The sequence below is a fragment of the Bos indicus genome, chromosome 21 (assembly GCF_029378745.1).
Source record: "Bos indicus isolate NIAB-ARS_2022 breed Sahiwal x Tharparkar chromosome 21, NIAB-ARS_B.indTharparkar_mat_pri_1.0, whole genome shotgun sequence".
NCBI lineage: Eukaryota > Metazoa > Chordata > Mammalia > Artiodactyla > Bovidae > Bos > Bos indicus.
Window position 1 is genome coordinate 58,978,651 of NC_091780.1, and position 23,970 is coordinate 59,002,620.

The 23,970-nt window shown below is 36.8% G+C and overlaps 1 protein-coding gene across 5 annotated transcripts in view; it reads left to right on the forward strand.

Annotated features, from left to right (window-relative positions):
- The window catches only part of PPP4R4 (protein phosphatase 4 regulatory subunit 4), a 104,564-nt gene that overhangs the window by 26,958 nt on the left and 53,636 nt on the right, over positions 1 to 23,970 (forward strand). For 4 of the 5 annotated variants that reach the window (XM_070775619.1, XM_019983748.2, XM_070775620.1 and 1 more), the window contains exon 3: positions 12,843 to 12,945. In XM_070775619.1, coding sequence (XP_070631720.1) covers positions 12,843 to 12,945 — 103 coding nt within the window. Of the gene's footprint in view, positions 1 to 12,842; positions 12,946 to 23,019; positions 23,124 to 23,229; positions 23,595 to 23,970 lie in introns of those variants that run through there. The other variant, XM_070775623.1, reaches the window with a different exon arrangement.

Here is a 23,970-nt window from a genome sequence, read left to right on the forward strand (position 1 = left end):
AGTTAGCAGAGTTACAGTTCTTAGGTTAATTTCTCCAGTAGAGACTGTGTTATGTGGTCACCTTTGGATAGCATCTGCTCGCTCCCTCTCTTCGTTTTCCCATTGGTTTAGGATTCGGTAAACAGTGCAGGTTGTCTAGCTCATTCTTGCTGTACGATTAGAATTTTTAGCATGTGAGTCTGTCTTCTTCTTTAGATTTTGAGCTGTCACAAGGTTGAAACAAGGAATAAGAAGAGAAAAAGACAACATTGTCAGTATCTAGATCTGTTGTAACACGCAGATTATTCTTTGTGGGCAAGGACATGGGTTTCATGAACTAGCACAGACAAGCCTCATTTTTGGAGACCCAAGATAATGTTTCTGAAAGTGCTTTAGGCAAATATGATATACTAAGAATTTCTGGTCCTTTTCTTGATCTCCCACAAATTGGTTATCATTTTGTTCGCCTCTCACATCATTGAGGACTGGCTTTTTTTTTTTTAATAAAAAATACCATTATTATGCAGTTTTATCTTTTAGTGCTACATAGCTTGTGAACAGGAGTGGGATAGAAAAAAACAGATGGATGAGTTTGGTATTAACTGAGTGCACAGATTGGAAGAGAGGCAGTGTGTGATGATCAGTGCATTGCTTTTGGAGTTGTACAGTCTGGGTAATGTTGGGCAAGTACTTTCATCATTCTAAGCCCTGATTTCCTCATCTCTGGAATGGAGCTAGTGAAAGGGAAAGTGAAAGTTGCTCAGTCACGTCCAACTCTTTGTGACCCCATGGACTATACAGTCCATGGAATTCTCCAGGCCAGAATACTAGAGTTAGAGTGGGTAGCCGTTCCTTTCTCCAGGGCATCGTCCCAACCCAGGGATCAAACCCAGGTCTCCCGCATTGCAGGTGGATTCTTTACCAGCTGAACCACCAGGGAAGCCCAAGAATACTGGAGTGGGTAGCCTATCCCTTCACCAGTGGATCTTCCCAACCCAGGAATTGAACTGGAGTTTCCTGCATTGCAGGCGGATTCTTTACCAGCTGAGCTATGAGGGAAGCCCTCATACTTCTAATAATACATCTCAAGTAAGGTGTTTATTAGCATAATGCCTAGCATATAGTATATTAGATACTATTTTTATTGTTGTAATTAGGAGAAGAATTGAAGAAGTAAGTTTACTGGTGAGAGTGTAATTGAAGTAAAAGGGAGCATCAGGCTGCCAAGGAAGAAAGTGACACTAGGAGGAATATTAGAAACTGGAGAATAAGTAGGAAGTGAAGGGATTAGAAATGTGATGAGGGTAAAAGATGGATTTAGTAATAGAAAAACAGATAAGAGGTTATGGGCAGCAAAGGAGATCATGGAATTTGAGATTCTAGAGATGGAGCATTTCTGGGTAATGTGGTCCAGCCTTTGACAATGGTTGCTGATGTGGAGACAAATTCACTTTAAATCAACGGGTATTTTTGGAGCCCTTACTGTGTGCTACATACTGTGCTAAGCATCGGGGAATGTAAAATTTGAGCCAGATCTCATTGTGTTAGGGGGGTCAAAACTAGCTGTTCCGCATTCAGCTGAATGAAGCTGCCCATGACGGTGGCAGGACTGGGATGACAGTGGAGACTGAGAAGCCTTCTATTTTACCAAAAAATGCTTGAGTGGATTGACTTATTTTTCATTGGTTTAACATATTACTATAAAAGGCTCTCTGAAATAGGTGCATTCCCTCAATGGGAATAAAATAATTAGTAGCATTAATTTAAAAGACAGCTGTCCTAAATTTATTTATTTCACTAGGTCTTTTTTTCCTCTCCCTGTCTTTCCTTTTTAGCCACTAGTGTACAGCTTAGATGATTGACCCAGTTCTTTTCAGTTTTAGAGGAGTGGTTTTCAGAGTGAGTGGGATTGTGTCCTCTTGTTTCTGAGTAGGTATCCTAGCAAAGGAACATGCCCCAAAGAATAACATGGTTAGGACAGAAAAGAGGAGCTCATGTTGTAGCCAGGAGGATTGTTCCCTGTGCCTTTCAATTGGAAGTTGTAGGCTTTGAAGTGTAGGAAGCTTATTTTGTAAAAAACAAGCAAAAGTCTAGCATTGATCAGCATTTATTTTAAAATTACATATCCCATACCACATAGCAATAAACTGAATATTATATTGTTGACAAACTTATGCTGATTATTTCTGGGTTCCTTCCATTCGGTGATGGTAGCATGCGTGCATGCTTAGTCATGTCCGACTCCTTGCCACCCCATGGACTGTAGCTTGCCCGGCCCCTCTGTCCATGGGATTTCCCAGCAAGAATACTGGAGTGCGTTGCCATTTCCTCCTCCAGGGGATCTTCCCCACCCAGGAGTCGAACGGGTATCTCCTGCATTGGCAGGCAGATACTTTACCACCGATCCGTCTGGAAATCCTGATGGTAGCATAGATCCATACATGTTTGATAGAGATTATGATAATTATAATTTAAGTGTACTTTTTATATTTTTTCATGTTCTGTTTATAGTAAGCAGTGTCACCTATAGGTTATTATGTGCTTTTCTAATATCTTATAGCTGTCAAGGTTGAATGACAATCTGTATGTTCTTTCTATTACTAAGTACCATGCTCATTTTCTTGGAAGCCCAAAGGATTTTTTTTAAGTTCTGTAACACCTTTCAATGTTGGTTATGCTGGTTTGATTTTCTCAGGTATACGGTGTGCTCTTTTGAATCTTCTTTTCAAGTAATTTTGTTTTTTTTTTTTGATCGTTTCCTTGCTTTGCTTCTTTAGGGACTCCTATTAAAAGTATGTTGGATCTCTCTCTTTTTTTTTTAATTTATATGTTGAGTTGGCCAAAAAGTTCGTTTGGGTATTCCATATGCTATTATGGAAAAACCAGACTGAACCCAATATATGACTTTCTCTCAAGTCTTTAAAAATTTTTTTAATTAAAAAATTTTATTTTTTTTAAAAAAAGTAATTTATGTATTTCCAGCAAATTTGGAAAACTCAGCAATGGCCACAGGACTGGAAAAGGTCAGTTTTCATTCCAGTCCCAAAGAAAGGCAATGCCAAAGAATGTTCAAACTACCACACGATTGTACCCAGCTCACATGCTAGTAAAGTAATGCTCAAAGTTCTCCACGCCAGGATTCAACAGTATGTGAACCATGAACTTTCAGATGTTTGAGCTGGATTTAGAAAAGGCAGAGGAACCAGAGATCAAATTGCCAGCATCTGTTGGATCATACAAAAAGCAAGAGAGTTCCAGAAAAACATCTACTTCTGCTGTATTGACTATGCTAAAGCCTTTGACTGTGTGAATCACAATGAACTGTGGAAAATTCTTCAAGAGATGGGAATACCAGACCATCTTTCCTGCCTGCTGAGAAATCTGTATGCAGGTCAAGAAACAACAGTTAGAACTGGACATGGAACTACAGACTAGTTCCAAATTGGCATAGGAGTACGTCAAGGCTGTATATTGTCACCCTGCTTATTTAACTTATATGTAGAGTATATCATGTGAAATGCCGGGCTGGAATCAAGATTGCATGGATTAGAAATATCAGTAACCTCAGATATGCAGATGACACCACCCTTATGGCAGAAAACGAAGAAGAACTGAAGAGCCTTTTGAAGAAAGTGAAAGAGGAGAGTGAAAAAGCTGGCTTAAAACTCAGCATTCAAAAAATGAAGATCATGGCATCCGATCCCATCACTTCATGGCAAATAGATGAGGAAGCAATGGAAACAGTGAGAGACTTTATTTTCTTGGGCTCCCAATCTTTGCAGATGGTGACTGCAGCCATGAAATTAAAAGATGCTTGCTCCTTGGAAGGAAAGTTATGACCCACCTAGACAGCACATTAAAAAGCAGAGACGTTACTTTGCCAACAAATGTCCGCCTAGTCAAAGCTGTGGTTTTTCCTGTAGTCACGTATGGGTGTGAGAGCAGACTATAAAGAAAGCTGAGTGCCAAAGAATTGATGCTTTTGAACTGGGTGTTGGAGAATACTCTTGAGAGTCCCTTGGACAGCAAGGAGATCCAACCAGTCAATCCTAAAGGAAATCAATCCTGAATATTCATTGGAAGGACTGATGCTGACACTGAAACTCCAGTACTTTGGCCACCTGATGCTAAGAACTGACTCATTGGAAAAGACCCGGGTACTGGGAAAGACTGAAGGCAAGAGGAGAAGGGGATGACAGAGGATGAGATGGTTGGATGGTATCACCAACTTGATGGACGTGGTAAGCTCCGGGGGTTGATGATGCACAGGGAAGCCTGACGTGCTGTAGTCCATGGGGTTTAAAGAGTTGGACTGAGCCTCTGAACTGAACTGATCAATAGTGTATGTGTGTCATCCCAATCCCCCAATTCCTCCTACTGTTTATGATTTTTCTTTTCTAGTATATGGAAATATAGTTGACTTGTATATTGACCTTGTATCCTGCCACACCGCTAGACTCATTGGCAACCCACTCCAGTGTTCTTGCCTGGAGAATCCCAGGGATGGGAGAGCCTGGTGGGCTGCCGTCTATGGGGTCGCACAGAGTCGGACACGACTGACGCGACTTAGCAGCAGCAGCAGCTATTTTGTACATTACAGTTTCACCTCTTCCTTTCCAATCTGTAAGCTTTTTGTTTCTTTTTTTTAAATTTAAATTAATTTATTTTAATTGGAGGCTAATTACATTATTGTATTGGTTTTGCCATACATCAACATGAATCTGCCATGGGTGTACACGTGTTCCCGATCCTGAACCCTCCTCCCACCTCCCTCCCCATACCATCCCTCTGGGTCATCCCAGTGCACCAGCCCCAAGCATCCTGTATCCTGCATCGGACCTGGACTGGTGATTCGTTTCTTATATGATAATATACATGTTGCAATGCCATTCTCCCAAATCATCCCACCCTCTCCCTCTCCCACAGAGTCCAAAAAACTGTTCTACACATATGTGTCTTCATAAAGCAACTAGAAAAGGAAGAAATGAAGAACCCCAGGGTTAGTAGAAGGAAAGAAATCTTAAAAATTAGGGCAGAAATAAATGCAAAAGAAAAGAAAAGAGACCATAGCAAAAATCAACAAAGCCAAAGGCTGGTTCTTTGAAAGGATAAATAAAATTGACAAACCATTAGCCAGACTCATCAAGAAACAAAGGGAGAAAAATCAAATCAATAAAATTAGAAATGAAAATGGAGAGATCACAACAGACAACACAGAAATACAAAGGGTCATAAGACACTACTATCAGCAATTATATGCCAATAAAATGGACAACGTGGAAGAAATGGACAAATTCTTAGAAAAGTACAACTTTCCAAAACTGAACCAGGAAGAAATAGAATATCTTAACAGACCCATCACAAGCATGGAAATTGAAACTGTAGTCAGAAATCTTCCAGCAAACAAAAGCCCAGATCCAGACGGCTTCACAGCTGAATTCTACCAAAAATTTTTGTTTCTTTTTATTGCCTATTGCACTGACTCAAACCTTTAACCCAATGTTGAATTTTAGAAGCAGTAAATTTGAACGTTCTTACCTTGTTCATGATTAGTGAGAAAACGTTCATTCTTACATGGTTATTAAGTATGATGTTAGCCGTAAGTTTTTCACTGATGCCCTTTATCCTGTTAAAGAAGTTCCCTTCTATTTCTAATTTATTGGTCGTTTTTTTTCTTAATTGTAGCATAGTTGCTTTACAGTGTTGTGTTAATTTCTGCTGTAAACAAAGTGAATCACTTATACATTCATATATATCCACTCTTTTTTAGATTTCCTGTTTGGGTCACCACAGATCATTGAGTTTCCTGTGTTATACAGTAGGTTCTAGTTAGATATCTGTTTTATACATGGTAGTGTATATATGGCAATCCCAATCTCCCAATTCATCCCACCCATGATAGTTTTAAATCACAAATCAATGTTGGATTTGTCAGATTTCTACATCTGTTGAGGTATTCATATGTGTTTTTAAAAAAACATTGTCACATTGATCTTTAAAAAATTTGCTTTTTATTTTGAGATAATTATAGATTCAGAGACTGTTGTAAGAAATAATAGAATCAGCCAGATCTGCTTCACCCACATGGCTGTTCCCTTGTTCTTTGTGCATGCCTTGCCCGACCAGTCCCTGCTTCACCTGCACCCTGCCTCGTGACTGTGCTTCCGCCTGCTGCAGCCAGTGACTGTGCTAATCCTTAAGCCAGAATGGCTCCACACCCTAGTTTTATTCAAGGGAGACATCTGCCCTTGTGGTGGTGGTTAACTGAGGGGCTGTGAGGGAAGTGCCCCAGATGCTGTTTTCCCTGGTAACTGAGGAGCCAGCCTGATGTCAGTTCCCCCTCTTAGTGGTAGCCTTTCTGGGGAAAAAGCAAAGATTGCTACCATGCCCTGCCTGCCATCTGCTATAAATGGTGGAGTATTGCTCCAGGACCCTTTGTTTCAGCCGTGAAAGATCCCCTATCCAGTAAATTGCTGATGTCTCTGTCCCTGGCTCTGTGCTGTTTATTCTGTCTGTGCTGGGCAACCTCAAGGTTTGTTGGCCTATGGGGTGCTGCCCAACACTTCTGTGTTAATATTTGAAAAACTGTAGTATGGTACACAACCAGGATATTGACATCAATACAATCAAGACAGGTAGGCTTTCCACCACCCAGAATCCTGCATGTTACACTGTAGTAGTCACATCTTTTTCCTCCTGCCCGCGCCCCAAACTCTGGGAATCACCTAATCTTTTCTCCATTTGTATAATTTTGCTGTTTCAAGAATGTTATATAAATGGAATTATACAGTATGTAACCTTCTGGGGTTGACTAGTGTTTCATTTGCATAATTCTCCGGAGATTCATCAGGTTGTTGCATCTGTCAGTATCTTTTGTTCCTTTTTATTTCTGGGTAGCATTGTGTAGGTATGGATGGACTACAGTGTGTTTAACCACTCACTCATTTAAGGATATATAAGTTGTTGACATTTTTTTTGGTTCAAATGGAGCCACTCAAAACATTCATCCACAGGTTTTTGTGTGAGCCTAAGTTTTTGTTTCTTTGGGATAAATGCTGAAGAGTACAGTTGCTGGTTGCATGTTTCATTTTCTAAGAACCTGCCAATTTTTTTCTAGAGTGGCTGTACCAGTTTGTGTTTCCACCATCAATGAATGAGTGATTTAGTGTAGTGATACTTCATTGTGGGTTTACTTTACCTTATAGTTAACAGTATTGAAGTTTTTCATGTGCTTATTTACAGTCTGTATATCATCTTCATTAAAAAGTCTCTTCATTCTTTTTGCCCCTTGTCTAACTGGATTGTGTGCTTTTTTTTTTTTTTTAACTGTTGAGTTTGAGAGTTCTTTTTATATTGTAGATATTATTCTTTTGTCAGGCATGTAGTTTACAAATATTTCTCCTCCTCTATGGCGTGTCTTTTAACTCTTAACAAAGTCTTTCACAGTGCAGAAGTTTTTAGTTGCAATAAAGTCCAATTTGTCAATTTTTCCTTTTATAGATCTTGCTTTCGATGTCAAATTTAAGAGCTCTTTGCCTAATCCTAGATTTAGAGGATTTTCTCCTGTGTTTTTAAAAAGTTCTTATAGTTTTACATTTTATAGATTCATTTTACTGTGAGACTTAGGTCAAGGCATTTGGTTTTATTTTTATTGGAGGTTTGGGGTTTTTTGTTTTGTTTTCTGCCTTATGAGTGTCCTCTTGCTGCTCTAGCATGATTAGTTGAAAAGGCTGTCTTTCTTTCCCTCACTGAATTGCCTTTGTACCTCTGTCAAAAATCAGCTGTGCATGTTTGTGGAGTGTGTATATATGTGGAGGTTGTTTCTGGGTTTTCTCTTCTGTTTCATTGATTTATGTATCTATTCCCCTGCCAATACCATGCCGTCTTGGTTACCGTAGCAATATAACAAGTCTTAAAATTGAATAGACAGACTCTTCCCACATTATTCTTTTTCAAAATTGTTTTAGCTATTCTAGTTTTGTTGCCTTTCCATATACATTTTAGAAAAATATTGTTTACAGCCCAAAAATCTTGTTGAGATTTTGATGGTAACTGCATTAACCCTATACACCAATTTGGGAGAATTGACATCTTTATTATGCTGAATTTCTCAATCTATGAACATAGATTGTTTTTCTAATTACTGAGGTCTGCTTTGATTTTTTTAACATTGTGTTTTCAGCGTATGAGTCCTGTAATTTTGTTAGTGTTTCATTTTTGAGGGATTGTAAATGGTATTTTGTTTGTAATTTCAGTGTTCATGTGTTGAATTTTGTCAAATATTCCCTCTGCATTGATACTTTTGATATTTTTCTCCTTTAATATGTTAATATGATGTTAATATGATGGATTACACTGATTTTGAATGTTGAACTAGCCTTGCATTCTTTCAGTAAATCCCATTTGATCATGGTGTATAATTCTTCTTTTAATGTATTACTATGTTTTATTTTTTAATATTCTGTTAAGGATTTTTGCATCTATATTCATGAGGGATATTGTTCTCTCTGTGCGGGTATTTTAATCTTTCTAGGTTTTGTTATCAGTATAGTAAGAGCTTCTTAAAGTGCTTTCAGAAAGTGTTCTTTCCCCTTCTGTTTTCTGGAAGAGAATGTGTAGAATGGTATTAACTCTTTGTTAAATGTTTGGTAGAATTCTCTAGTGAAACAATCTGAACCTTGAGATTTTTTCCAGGAGTTTTAAAATATGAATTAAATTTCCTTAATAGTTGTAGAACTATTCAAATAATGTTTTTTTGTATTGGATAAGTTGTGGCAGTTTGAGTTTTTTGAGGAATTGGTCTATTTTGTCTAAGTTTTCAGTTTTATGTGTGTAGAATCACTTATAGCATTCTCATATTATCCTTTTTGGTATGTACGGGGACTATGGCAATATCTTCTGTTTTAATTGTGACATTGGTAATTTGTGTCTTCTATCATTTTTACTTTGTCAGTCTTGCTAAAAGTTAATCAGTGTTATTGATCCTTTAAAAGAACCAAGTCTTTGTTTCATTTATTTTTTCTATTGTTTTCTGTTTTTATTCCTTTGCTTGCATTGTGACTGTTTTGTTCTCAAGATGAAAAATTAGAGTACTAATTTGAGATTTTTGCCTCTTTTCCTCTTTCCTTTCATAAATGTATAAGTTTATTATTATAAATATAATAATTTTATATTTTGTATTTCATTTTCACTCAATTCAGTGTATTTTGAAAAATTGTCCTCTTTGACACAGTTATGTAGAAGTGTGTTGTTTCATTTCCAAGAATTCAGAGAGCTTTCTGTTATCTTTTTATTATTGATTTCTAGTTTGATTCCATTGTGGTCAGAGAGAACTCCTTGTATGAGTTCAGTTTTTAAAAGGACTGTTTTATGGCCCAGGATGTGGTTTTTCACGGTGTATGTTCTTTGAGCACTTGAAAAGAATGTGTATTCTACTGTTGTTGGATGGAGAGTGTTCTATAAAAGTTAATTAGATCTTGTTGGTTGTTGTTGAGTTCTATGTCCTTGATGACTTTTTGTTTAGTTCCATCAGTTGTTGGGAGAGGAGTATGAAAGTCTCCATCTAGCTGTGTATTTGTCTAGACAACTTCTCTTTTCAGTACTGTAGTTTTTGTTTCAAATTATTTTGCAATTATATTTGATGTATACACATTTAGAACTGCTATGTCTTCTTGGTAGATTTCCTCTTTTATCATTTTATCATCAATGTCCCTGTCTACCTCTGGTGATTTTCTTTACAAGGGTGTTGACTTTATCTGATCTTAATTTGGCCACCACTGCTTTACTTTGGTTTATATTTCTGTGTTACATCATTTTCTGTCCTTTACTTTCAACTTGCTGATATTGTTATATTTGAAATTAGTTTCTTATGGCTGCGTTTAGTTGAGTCAGGTCCTTTAATCCACTCTGCCAATCCCTGTCTTTTAATTGGTATAGTTAGATCATTTACCTTTAATGTAACTATTTATTTAGGGTCTTAAATCTACCATTTAATTTTTTTCCTGCTTTAATTTCCATGAAATATTTTGCCTTCCTATCTATGAGGTATTAGTGATCATATATTTTCCTAACTGCAAAGTAAGTAAATAAAATTTACTGAATGTTCATATTAAATATTCGTGACATCAGTTCATGCCATGAGTTATCCATTCATCCATCCTTTTAAGAGATTTTTGCTAAACTTCTACTTTGGCCCAGGCATTGTCAGATGAAACATTCCTTTTTCAGGTATTTCTCTCCTCTCTTAGTTCTTTAGTGGTCTGTTTGTTTCTCATGGTGTTGTAGTAAATCATCACAAACTGGATGGCTTAAAACAACAGAAATGTATTCTCTCACAGTTCTGGATGCTAAAGGTAGCAAGTACTTTTTTAGCAACTGCTGCTGCTGCTACTGCTAAGTCTCTTCATTAGCAACTAGTAGTTGCTAAAAATAGCAACTGAATCTGAAATCAGTAGCCACAGAGTCAAAATCAAGGTGTCAGAGGGGCTCTGGGGAAGAATCTGTTACTTGTCTATTCCAGCTTCTGGTGGTTGTCAGCACTCTCTGGCTTGTGGCAGTATCACTCCAGTCTCTGCTTTGTGGCCAGATTGCCTTTTATTCTATCTTCTTTGAATGTCTCTTTTAAGGACACTTGTTATTTGGTTTATAGTCTACTGGATAATCCATGACCAGCTCTTTATCTCAAGATCCCTTTTCAAATTAAGATAACATTCACAGTTTCCAGGATTATGGAGTAGATACATTTTATGGGGGAGGGCACTCTTCAACCTGGGCTTCCCAGGTGGCTCAGTGGTAAACAATTCGCCTACCAGTTCAAGGCTGTATATTGTCACCCTGCTTATTTAACTTATATGCAGAATACATCATGAGAAAAGCTGGGCTAGAAGAAGCACAAGTTGGAATCAAGATTGCCAGGAGAAATATCAATAACCTCAGATATGCAGATGACACCACCCTTATAGCAGAAAGTGAAGAAGAACTAAAGAGCCTCTTGATGAAAGTGAAAGAAGAGAGTGAAAAAGTTGGCTTAAAGCTCAACATTCAGAAAACTAAGATCATGGCATCTGGTCCCATCACTTCATGGGAAATAGATGGGGAAACAGTGGAAATAGTGTCAGGCTTTACTTTTGGGGGCTCCAAAATCACTGCAGATGGTGATTGCAGCCATGAAATCAAAGACGCTTACTCATTGGACTCCAGGAGTTGGTGATGGACAGGGAGGCCTGGCCTGTTGCGGTTCATGGGGTTGCAAAGAGTCCGACACGACTGAGTGACTGAGCACACACACATATGTACCATTCAACCAGCTGCAAGTAGTACTTTTATATGCAATTTTATTTTCCCATTTTTGATCTTCTCCTCACCTTGGCATGGCTCTCCGTTTTCCTTCCCTTCTCTTTCCTTCTTGAATTTTGTCTCTTAAAGTATTCACTTAGAGAGTGATGAGAATAGTGGAAAGATTGTACTGACCTATATTTTGCAGGCTACCATTACTGTAACAGTGGCTCAGTGGAAAAGCATCTGCCCGCAACGCTTGAGACACTGGAGATGCGTGTTTGATCCCTAGATTGGGAAGATCTCCTGGAGGAGGAAATGGCAACCCACTCCAGTATTCTTGCCTGAAAAATCCTATGGACAGAGGAGCCTGGCAGGCTACAGTCTCTGGGGTCGCAAAGAGTCAGACATGACTGAGAGACTAAACAGAGATACTGCAGCAGGGAAAAGACTTTTTTTTCACAGCAGGGCAGCTTCATTTAGTCAGAATAAGCTGCTTATTAGCAGGATTTACAAAGCACTGAAGCAAATAAAATAATACTTGAAAACACTCTTTAAAAAAGCCATATTAAGGTCTTTTTTTCAGCTGTGCCACTTGGTATATGAGATCTTAGTTCCCCAACCAGGGGCTGAGCTCATGACCTCTGCGGTTGAAGCACGGAGTCTTAACCTTTGGACCACTAGGGAAGTCCCCTTGTTAAGGCCTTATATACGTGTACTAACAAATAATCCCATTTGGAGAGTTAACTAAAATCATTTTTACTTAAATATTATGGCATCAGTAATTAACATTCAAATTAGTATCAGTTAAGGATAGGTGGAATTTCTTTCTGAGGTGACACCATATTTAATGACATCTGTTATAGCTATGTTTCAAGTTACTTGCACAACTTATGTTGCTTAGCTTATGTTTTAAAAACAAGTAAGTTTTTGCATGAAAATGGTTCTTGAGAAGAATTTGAAGTATTTAGGCGGCTAGAGTATTACAGATTGTTTTGGTAACACTGTAGTGACCTAATGAATGCTGTATCAAAAAGGTACTGTATAAATACACCCTACTGACTTTTAAAAATATAGAGTACATATATTATTAAGTTTCTGGCAACTTGGAATCAGTGGAGTGCAACAGATAGTTTCATTGTACTAGAAGAAAGTTGTATGATTCTGCTATAGCTAATTTTGTTGCTGTCCCTGCTGTTGTTATGATTATTAGTATTTTACTATAGTGAAATTTACCAAATCTATTTTTATAAAGTATAGCAAACTGGCAGGTCATAGGGGAAAATGAGGTCAAATTTTAAAGTAAGTAATAATGGTCTCAATATTTTTTCAGTAAGACGTGTAGATAATCATGTTTTAGCATAAACATAATTAATATCTCCATGTATTTGTTGTAAGATTTACCTAATGAAATTTCATCTCTGGCTTAATTTTTATATCTAATTGATGCATTTAAAGTTTAAAATTGTCAGAAGTTTGGTGTTCATTATTAAAAGCAGTTGTTTTCAAGTTAATCCATGCTTTTTACAATGTAAATTATAATCACAAATTTATAGTTACAAATCTTAAATTTGTGTTTTCTTTGTAAGTGCTGGTCAGGATATCCAGGGAACAAGCGTGATTGCGAATCTTCCATTTCTGATGCGACAGAACCCTGCTGAGACACTTCGGAGAGTCTTGCCAAAAGTTAGAGTAAGTTGCTGTGAAATAAGATTTGAATTCATCATGTTTTCCCAGTAGTACGTTGTCATTGCCAGGAGAAAATTTCAGAGCTTTGGATGGCTGATCTTTTGTACCTAACCACTGAGTGGAGGAAGTATTATAAATATTTTGAATTATTTTGAAAATATTTAGAGAACTTAGCTGATGGAAATGGAGAAATCTAGATCTTAAACTACAAAGTTTTCTGTAATCATTTTCTCAGTAGAAACATTATGTTTTCAGTAGCTTAAAAAAATTTTAGTCTTATAAAATCATAGCAATCTTTTTTGGTATTCTGTTGACAAACATATTATTAATAGTATTTCTAGAACATTGATAATACGATTTAACTGATAGTCTTAATAGTCACCTTTTGGTGACTGCTCAAGAATCATCAAATAAAGATTGGATTATGGCCACTGCAGTTTTAGTTTTATATTTAATTCCTTTCTAAATTCCTTCAGATTAGTTTTCCTGCTACTAATAAAATGTTTGATCTACTAGAACTTTCTTTTCTTTATTTAATATTATTAATATATAATATTAAATATCTGATGCATACTATTTATTATTTATTTGTACCATATGCAAAGTGTTCTGTAATAGAACTTGAATGAACACAACAGATGATGCCTTTTGGGTCCTCAGGGAGCTTACCTACTAATGAGGTCAAGGAGGTTACATAGTACTGGGGGTTCTGTTTGCGAATAGTGAGTTTTATAGACTTTGCTTTGGCTTTCTGTTTGTTAACTTAAAAAAAATTTTTTTTAATTAATTTATATGTGTTTAAAATACTATTATTATGTGCCCTTGGGTTTTATTTTTAGGCATATACAGCATGCTTCCAGTGATGAAGATCAGGGATATAACATGTTATTTTTATAAGATGCCCAGATTTCTATTCAGACAGTATGGATATACTTTGTATATATATATATATTTTAACACATTATAGAGGTGAATGGAGAAATTGCTTTTTTTTAGTAGTGTATGTGATTCAAAAGCAAAGGAAGCTTTTTCATGTCTGTTTTTCTCAGCTCATTCTGTAATTTCAGTGGAATTAAGTCTATACAATCTAGGTTTAATTTCTCATTCAACTGAAGTGATATTAACTGACCTAAGCTTGTTAGTATGTCACCTGGGAATACCAGTTAAACACTTGTAGAAGGGAACAGGTGTAGATCCTCTTGACCAAGGAGTTATTATGCATAAGCAAATTAGATTTATAGCTCAAAATATTGAGCACACTGTACACTCTGCATTGAGCAGGCTGAATCTGGGCCAAGAGAACATGCTGCAAGTTGTAAGTTTCATAAAGCAAGAATGAAAGGTGAAGGATAGACAGTGGTGAGCTTTAGAGGTCTCTGAATTATTTTGAAAAAAAGTGTTTGCCGAAGAGTTCACATTAAAGTTAATTAAATATTAATGTCTAAAAAAAGTTTTAATTTCATGGAAATATATACAGAATATTACATAGAGAGTATTTATACAAAGAATCAAATGTTTCTGCTGAAACTATGTAACTGAGTTATAGAGGACAAGATTTTAGTAGCCTTTTAAAGAAATATTAAGTTTAATTCATAATACAGAAGATTAACTAAATAAATGCATATAAGGAAAATATAAACTAATGACTATATTATACTAAGAAAATCTTTATTGCTGAATGATTTCATTCATTTCTTTAATCAACAAGCAGCCATTTATTTAGGATGCTCATCTATCTTACCCTTTACTATAAAATGTAGAAAACAGTCCCTGATTAGATTCTGTATCAGGAAGACATAGAAACTATGGAAAACAATGAAAGAACAAGCATAGGGGATTATTTAATGTGTGGTTCTGACTTTATGTAAAAATGCTGATGAATTAAGCAAATGGGAAAGACTTTTTAATGGGGGCAATAATACTGACTTTAATAGAGGGTTTAATGTAAAATGTAGGCAGCTGAACATTTAAGCAACTGCACCTCAAATAATAAAACCTATGTTTATGAGCAAATCATTTAAAATCATAATGTTCAATATTAAGATTTATTGGTACGCATAACACCTTCTTTAATTCTGCCTTGCTTCTGTGAGTGGTGACTTCCAGGTGATACAAGTATGACAAAAATCACACAGAGCTGCTTTATTCACTTTTGCATGGCCATACTCTCTTAGCTAATTTTATAAAAAAGCAATCTTGTGTCTCAAAGTGAGCATTTAGTAATAATGGCTTCATAAATATTTACTGAGTACCTCCCACTGTTCTAAGCTCTGAGAAGACAGAGGTGAACAAAACAAGAACTTACCCTCAAAGAATTTTTTTAGGGGGGCGGGAAATAGACATTAAACAAGTGGGTGAGCGTGAAAAACAGAGTAAAGTTGGGGAGGGGGAGGTGGGGGAGTTGGGAGTGTGAGGGCACTAACAGCATTGGGAGGTCAAAGAAGCATCTCTGAGGAATTGAATGCTGAAGGGATGGGATAGGAGAAACAGCCATTTGAGGAGATGAGAACAAGTGGTCCAGGCAGAGAGAGCAGAAGGAGTTGGGGAAGTTCTAAGAGGTCGTAAGTGTGGTGGAGTCCAGTGGGTAAGGGTAGGTTGTGACTTGAAGAGGTTAGAGAGATGGTCAGTGACAGAGCGTGCATGAGTCATTCTTTCTTCGAACAGTGGAAGGCCTTGAAGACTTGAAGCTGGGCAGGACTTTGAGAAGGATTTATCCCGTTAACATTTTGCAGTGATCATTTTGCTAATTGTGTGGAGAGTAGATTGGAGTGGGAGGAAGTTGCAGCTCTAGTCCTTGTAGTATGTGAAGCTGGCTTGGAGCAGGAGAGCAAATTAGGATGACAGAGAATGGTGGATATATCTGAGATGTATTTATTGAGATAGAATGAACTTAATGACAGACCCGATGTGGGAAATGGAGGAATGACTTCCAGATTTCTGGATTGTTTCTGCTGGTTTTGAGTGTCTTGGTTGATAGTTTATTACATCAACAGGGAAAAATAATTTGAATACTTACTAATGCTAATCTTCTATGATTGATTCACTTTTCGAGAATTTAAAGACATGAATAATAAATATTTTGTGTAAGAAGTTAATCGTTCTCCAGATTCTTTTCACATTTATAGCAGTAGTATAAGCAGCTTTTTAGAACTCACACTGTACCTTATCTTTACCTTGAAGAACATCAGATGAAGTGATGCAGATTTTTCTGGCCTTATATATTATAAAATTTCACCAAACAAAATATTTTTAATTCTGTTTTTGTTTTGTTGTATAGCATATGCATTTCATCTTTATAATAATGTATTAACTTAAAAATGGCTTTTAAAACAGGTTGCTGTTTTCACTGTTTTAGAGACGAAGGAATTTGAGGTTAAAAATAAAATGGCAGAAAGAGAGGCAGGATTAGAACTGACCTCATCGTAGTATTCTACAATTTGCTTTCTAAATTCTATCCAAAGTGGACGATGAATGATAGTGCAATTAGATCACTCATCTCAAGGTTAATTTAAGTAAGAGTCCAGAAAGGAAACATTTTGACCTCTATTCAGATTCTTTAATTCTGGATATGAGACGTGTCTGAATGTACAGTTGACCTTTCAACAGCATGGGTTTGAACTGCTTGGGCCCATCTTTACTTGAACTTTTTCAGTAAATATGTACCGCAGTCCTTCATGATCAGGTTTCAGTTGAATATGTGGTTACCAAATCTAGGAAACAGGGAGGGTCCACTGTAAAGTTTTATTTGGATTTCCCACTAAGTGGAGGATTGGCACCCCTAAACCGTGTTGTTCAGGGTCTACTGTAATTACTGTATCTGTTTTTAATCCTAGGATATCTTTTGAAAAAGGAAGGCTTTTTCTGTGGTCTTTGTTGATTAAGTTTGAATTCTTCCTATGACATATTACATTGAATTAATATTGGATATTAAGATTTGATTTGAACTTTTGGTTGTCTGAAAGTGAAAGAATTTGTTTCACCAGCATACATTTCTAAAATACTGTGGTCCTTTATAAAATTTAAAATAGTGATATCATTAACCATGTGATATCAGTGCCTTCTTTATAAATCAAGCACAAAAAAAAGTCTCTGCTTGTTGAGTTATTGGATCCTGTTATTGTTTTTTCACTTACTTTGGGAACCAAAAGATATGGCATAAAACCATCTATTAGAAGATGTACAATGTCAGGAACAGATAGAAATAGCTAGCATTTGTTGAGGTCTTAAGATGGGTAAAGCACTCTGTCAAACATTTTACAGCTCTTTGTTGATTTTTTATCTCTTTGAATGCCCATGGCAGTTCTATATGGGTCACAACTTAGGTCAGTTAACTTTCCCAAAGTCACAAAACTAGCAAGTGGTGTGATGAGGTTTGAATAAGGAGTCTGACACCCAGGTTCTTCCTCTTAACTGCTATACCACTGTCTCATTAGCTAATCATGATGTCAATAAATAAGTAATATGTCATTTTAGTTCCTAAGCCTTAGTCATCTCTCCTCTGATTACTGTAGTAGCCTCTTCACTGGACCTGTTGCTCCTTTTGCTGTCTGGAGCCCATTCGGCCAGAGGGATCTTTCATTTATTTATTTATTTAGGAACAAATTAATATATTTATTTATTTATTTAGGAACAAATAAACTTTGACAAAGAAAACTGTGTATATTCAAAGTATACAATGCGATGATTTAATATATATTATACATTGTGAAATACTCACCCTTATCAAATGAATTAATACATCCATCATCTCACATAGTTAATTTTTTTCTTCAGAGAGATCTTTTAAAGATCTTTCAGAGAGATCAATCATATCTTTTCTTCTTGAATGAAAACTACTGAAGTGGTGTGGTAGGCAGAACAGTTCCTACCACATCCCGGAACTATACATGTCACTTTCTTTAGAAAAAGAGCTTTTATAGATGTGGGTAAGGATCTTGACTGAAGGAGATTATCCTGGATTATCAGGGTGGGCCCTAAATGCCAGCACATGCATCCTTAGAAGAGGAATGCAGAGGGAGGTTTGACCCAAACCTGGAGGAGGAAGCAGCATGAAGACAGAGGCAGGAACTGCAGTGATGTGGCCACCAGCCAAAGAAGGCCAACGACTACTAGAAGCTGGAAGAGGCAAGTACCTGATCCTGCCTAGCAGGGAGTGTGGCCTTGCCAACAATTTGATTTTGACTGAGTGATACTGATTAGGACTAATGGCCTCCAGAACGGTGAGAGAATACATTTCTGTTGTTCTAAGCCTTTCAGTTTTTGCTAATTTATCATACCAACCACAGGAAAGTGGCTCTGTGGTGAAGAATCCACCTGCCAATTGTAGGAGATGCAGAAGATGTGGAATTGATCCCTGGGTCGGGACAGTTCCTTGGAGTAGGAAACGGCAGCCCAGTATTCTTGCCTGGACAATCCCATGGACAGAGGAGCCTGGCAGCCTATAGTCCATGGGGTTGCAAGGAGTTGGACACAACTGAGCAATTGAGCATGCACATAGAGGAAAGTAATACAAGTAACTTCTCATTTCAGGTAGAATAAAACTCCTTCAGTTCTCTAAAATGACCCTGACTAGCTTTCTACCCCACCTACCATTCTTTTCTGTTTCTTCCATCAGGACAGAAGTCTTGTCAGTCTGATTTATCACTTTGTCCCCAGAATGTAGAAAAGTACTTGGCAAAAATAGGCACTCAAAAATAATTTTAAAACGAGCATTGATTGAGCTTAATATTCTGAGACAGTAAGTGTCTACCTGAAAGATCAATGACACATTGGCCTGAACCACTAATGGCATTCTTGGATGAGAAGTATAAACAGTCTATCAGTGGAGTGATACGGTGCTGACTTACGTTTCTAGGGAGACCTTTTTTGCGGGGAGGAGTGGGAGAAAGATACATATTAGGGAAGAGATAAAGTAGACTTAATCATATGAAACTTGATTATATAAGATCAGTATATGTGGTGCCCCCATCTTTTGATTCTGAAAAGATTTATCACTTCTACTTTTCTCATAAGTTTCTCCCAATGTGATTATTTGAGTATTTTATATCTACTGAATAAAAGTAGATCTAAAAAATTTTATTAAAAATTTTTTATAGACAACCTTTACTATGTAAATAAATATGTTTGTTACTGAAAGTTTTACCTACTCTTTAAGTTCTGTTTCAAGTGGTACAGAGATGTGGATCCAACGAAGATAGTAAAGTGAAGAACCCTCCCCGTGGGCCAGGCCTTGTGCTCAGCAGTTTAGATATATCCTCTTAAACTTCTTAACAATTCCATGCCATATATTTATTCTTGTTTGACAGTTGAGAAAATCTAGGCTGAAAAAATTCTGTTCGACTATAATATTTTGTTTAAGCATGCAATTATATAATTTATTCTTACAATACACCAAGGAAAAAAGAAATAGTCTTAACTAAAAGAGTTAAAGAGCACAGAGATGATACAAATTGCCTTTTCCTTTGGTTTGTACTTCAAAAATAAAAGTACCTGTCTTCCTCACTGCCCGAGATGTTTTCTGAGAAAAGTTAAAAGTTAAGTTCTTGAAAAAAGAAGGGTTTTGTAAAGGCAACACAGTTCTACATAATAAGCAGAACATGATGTTCCAGACTCCCTGCAGGTCATAAAAAGCCCACAGTAGAGCAGGTCTCTACTGACAGGCTAAGCATTTAAGGACACTCTGATGTGAAGTAAGGTGAAGAAGAAAGTGAAGTTATTCCTGTAATGTCAGATTGATGGAGAAAATTTATCAGGGCCAGAATTGATCTTATGAGTAGTTTTTACAGGAAAGGAAGCATAAAATTGTGTAACTTATTCTTCCAGTTCACTAAGAAAAAAAAAAAGTAGCATTAACCAAAGGATTTAGAGAGCATAGACAGATGGTATAAAATGACTCTTCTCTGGTTTATAGCTCAAAAATAAAAGTACACTGACCACAATGCATTCTGAAAATAATATCTGTGTTATATCTTTTTATGTATATCCATAAAGACAAAATAGAGTAACATCATTAATTCTTTGATGATAGTAAATTCAATGAAAACATTGACTGTAAATATAGCTGTTTTCCGGACATATATAAAAATTACACAAGCTAGTATTCTTAATAGATCTAAAAATACTGCCTTTCAGTATGATAAATTCTAGTGGAGACCAGTGTTCTCACTTAAATTTCTTAGTCATTCAATCATTTGTTATTTTTATCCTGCCTACAGTAAAAATGAGCTGGAACTTCTGAATCTCTTAATTAGAAAATCTTTCTTTTCTGTGATAATGGGACCACCATTACTACTTGAATATGGTTTCTGACTTTAGGCATTTGGATGATACAAAGGATAATTTATGGATATGTTGATCTACAATCCTTGCAAAATTATAAAACTCAGAAGATATTCACATATTGTACCATAATAAAGGTCTTTGTTTGATTTAAAACTGTATGGATTTACTAGCCTTTTGGTAGTGTGTTGAGGTAGATAGCCTAGAAAATGTTCCCATATCAGAACATCTTGACACTCTAGATGAGGTCTCACAAGCATTCTTTTAAATGTACGGTTAAGCTTGTAAGACAGTAAGGCATATTCAGGGCTCAGAAACAAAATAGTCCCATCCACTTCTACTTAGGTATGTGCAGGAAAGCATCATTCCTGTTCTAACAATGATGGCTTGTGTTCACAAAATTCACATGATCGTAACTTTTCTCAAGCCCATCAGAAGTGGTCACAAAGAAACAAGTGAACTCTATTCAGAAGAGCTCTCTGAAGAGCAATGGGACACAAGGATGCTGACTTTCGACAAGAGTTTCAGAGGAAGAAGTGGGCACCAGATAAAATCGTTAGTAAAAATCAGCTAAACTGTTAAAACGTTTTTAAAGATTGCTATCCGTTTGGAGTAGCTCAGAGCTCCAGACACAAGGGAACTTGGCACTCACTGGTGGGCTCTTTGCCACACGCCCCCTTGGGCAGGTCAGGAGGCTGGAGAGAACCTCCTTTGGTGATGCAGACGTGACTGTTTGTTGATTCTTACTGGGGAACAGGGAACCACCCACTTCCTCACAGTGATGTGCGTGGACATATAGGGAATTTCAGCAGAAAGAATCGAATGAGAGTGCGTACTTACAGGATGACCAGATGCATTGCTAGCCCTGCCCTGTGCTATGTCTTCAGCTCCTTGGCTGTAACTAAATGGATATGTTTCAATATTGGAATGTATATCATCAATAGCAGTCCCTCAAAGGTAGGAAAACATGTCTTTGACTTTTCTCCAGTTTCTCAGAATACTTTGTGTGATGTTGGTACTTAATAAATAGGAGTTTCCTGGTGGCTCAGTGGTAAAGAATCCTCCTGCTTAGCGGGAAATGCAGGTTCAATCCCTGGGTTGGGAAGATCCCCTGGAAAAGGAAATGGCATCTCACTCCAGTATTCTTGCCTGGGAAATCCCATGGACAGAGGAGCCTGGTGGGCTGCCATCCATGGGGTCTCAAAGAGTCAAACACCACTGAGCAACTAAATAGCAACAGCAGCTTAATAAATAGCTGTGACTGAAATTAAAATTATACTATCAAAATTAGACTTTCATTGGCTTAGAGATTAGGATAGAAGGGGAAAGTGACTGACTAGAGAAAAAAGAAGGCATTACTTGCTTATAGAAATGTGTCACACTTTCCAGTGCCATCTCCCCCTGTAAACCGTTTATAATTTCTTTTTTCAAAAAAATGTTTAATAAAGTGGAACATTTGAAATGGTTATTTATAGCTCTTGTGTCCATTAGTTATTTCTTTGAAATGGGCACATCCTTTTTTTGCAGTGTTTTAAATTTTTATTTACAGTTCAAGTGTAAATCATGAAATTTCTGATGAGTCTGATTTATTATGTGTGAAAAATGACAGAGTTGTTCCAGCTCAAAGTTCCGTTTCAGAACCGTGGTCTTGAAATGCACTGATCTTTTTGGGTGTCCTGGTGATTATGCATGGCTGGATACTTCATTGCATGCTTGCAGTCATCTAGTGATAGTTTCTATTGGTACAGCTATTTCCTTTTTTGGAAAGAGATCTTCTGATATTTTTATGTGTACCTCCTCATGAACCTTGCTGATCACTGAAACAGATTAAAAGAGGGTAAAACACACCCTTTTTATTCCTGTCTGCTGCCTCCTCTTTATTTTCCCCTCTCAGAATTTGATTTTTGATACTCTCAACTAGTTCTCCCCATCCTTCATGTAAGTGTGGAACATGGCAGTGAGTGATCAGGGAGTGAATGAGATACTGTAGTTAAATTGTTAAAGATATTTCAGGGTTGGCGTTCCAATGATTCATATTTAAATCAGTTCTAAAGTCTTTTATAAATAGTATAATTATATAGTAAAAAGAGTTGTTCACTATTACTGTTAGGTACTAAAAATTCCCATACTGTGACTCTCAGAACCCCAGATATTTTATATGTCATAGGTTAATATTTTAATATAAAATATAAATACTAGGTTAGTATTTTAATATCTGCCCCAGGTTAGTATTTTCATACTTAACTCCCTATTATTTAATTTCAAAATAATCAGTGATGTTATCTCTAAAAATATACAAAGATACTTTGTAACTTTAGGATTCCTTTACCTTTAACAGCAGTCTTTACAGTAGATACGTTTATTTATTTTAAAAGTTTAGTTTCCAAATATGTGGACTCAAAATATTTGCTCTTTTGGAATAAGCCAGTGATTTACTTATGCTTCTCTGTGTTGTGACTGTAAAGAGAAAGGTCTTCTGGATGCGTATGATGTGGGGTTATTGGAAGCAGCAGTTTCCTTCTCTGCAGGGACTGTATTACGTTGTCTACAAAATGCTTTCTTGCAGCATTCATGCTAACTAAAGACTGAATTGAAACACAGAAGTGTCTAGTACATTTTCCTTCCTTGAGTGGGACTTGTTTTTTTAAATTTGAAAGTGTACCATTCACTCATTTATAAAATGTCTTATTTCATTTTTGAGGAATTTGAGTTGGAATGCCAGCCACACGATAGTATGTAAGAGGAACAGTAACCGGCATTAAGGCATGCACTTAAGCAATAGAGGAATTTACTTTTCAGTGTCTTCCAAGGTCCATGAGGATGCACACTTATTTACCCAGAGAGTATGGATCTCACTATGTTTGTCCCGAGGGTGTGACTCTGTGGAGGAGAAACAGGAACTGGTAAGTATCACGTTCTTATTGTATTATGTTTCAGAAAAATATGTTTAGAAATCAATTGAATTTTAGCATTGATGAAGTCTCTTAGTCTGTGCTGGTTTCTTAACAGTGGACAGTCCCAGATGTTGAAGTCAGCACAACAAGAGAAAAACCCAAATCCTGATAAGACTTGAGGATTTTTCGAAAATTAAATGCAAAATAGTTGGGGCATATGTTGCTGCGGGAGTCAAGACTAAGTAATACAGTAAGAAGATGTGAAGTTGGAGAACTCCTCCTGTTCCTCCTTTGCATAAAGTTCGCACACGTCCAAAACCCAGGACCTTAATGACTTTAAGAGGGGCAGAATCACATCTCTTGGAACTTAAAACAGCAGACTCATGTGAACTGGAATGCACACTGTGGCCCTCACAATTTATTTAAATATTTCTTTGCAAAGTGCTTTCTGTTTCTAAATAAAAGCTGTGCCTTCTGAAACCTGTAAGTGATGTATCCTGGCCACATCAAATCTTCTAGAAGTGTTTTCCAAATCCAGAATTCTTAGTTTGGAGCAAATGGCTTTTTTGGGAAACAGTATGAGAGGGGGATGTGGGAGGGTTATTTCAGAGACCAGTTGCTGCTCTGCTTTACACCTTATCATTGCTTCTCTTTTTCTTTTCAGCCTGGAACTCTTAAGATACATAATTGAAAAAAGCTTGTGAAATGACATATGTGTGTGTGGTACAAAAGTTTAAAACAAAATGCAACAGAAATCAGCCACCCTAATATGTGATCAGTTTTCTGGGAATGAACCCCACCATGTAGGCATCTGCCAAGTCTCTGACACTACCACCTACAGACTCAGGGTTGATGT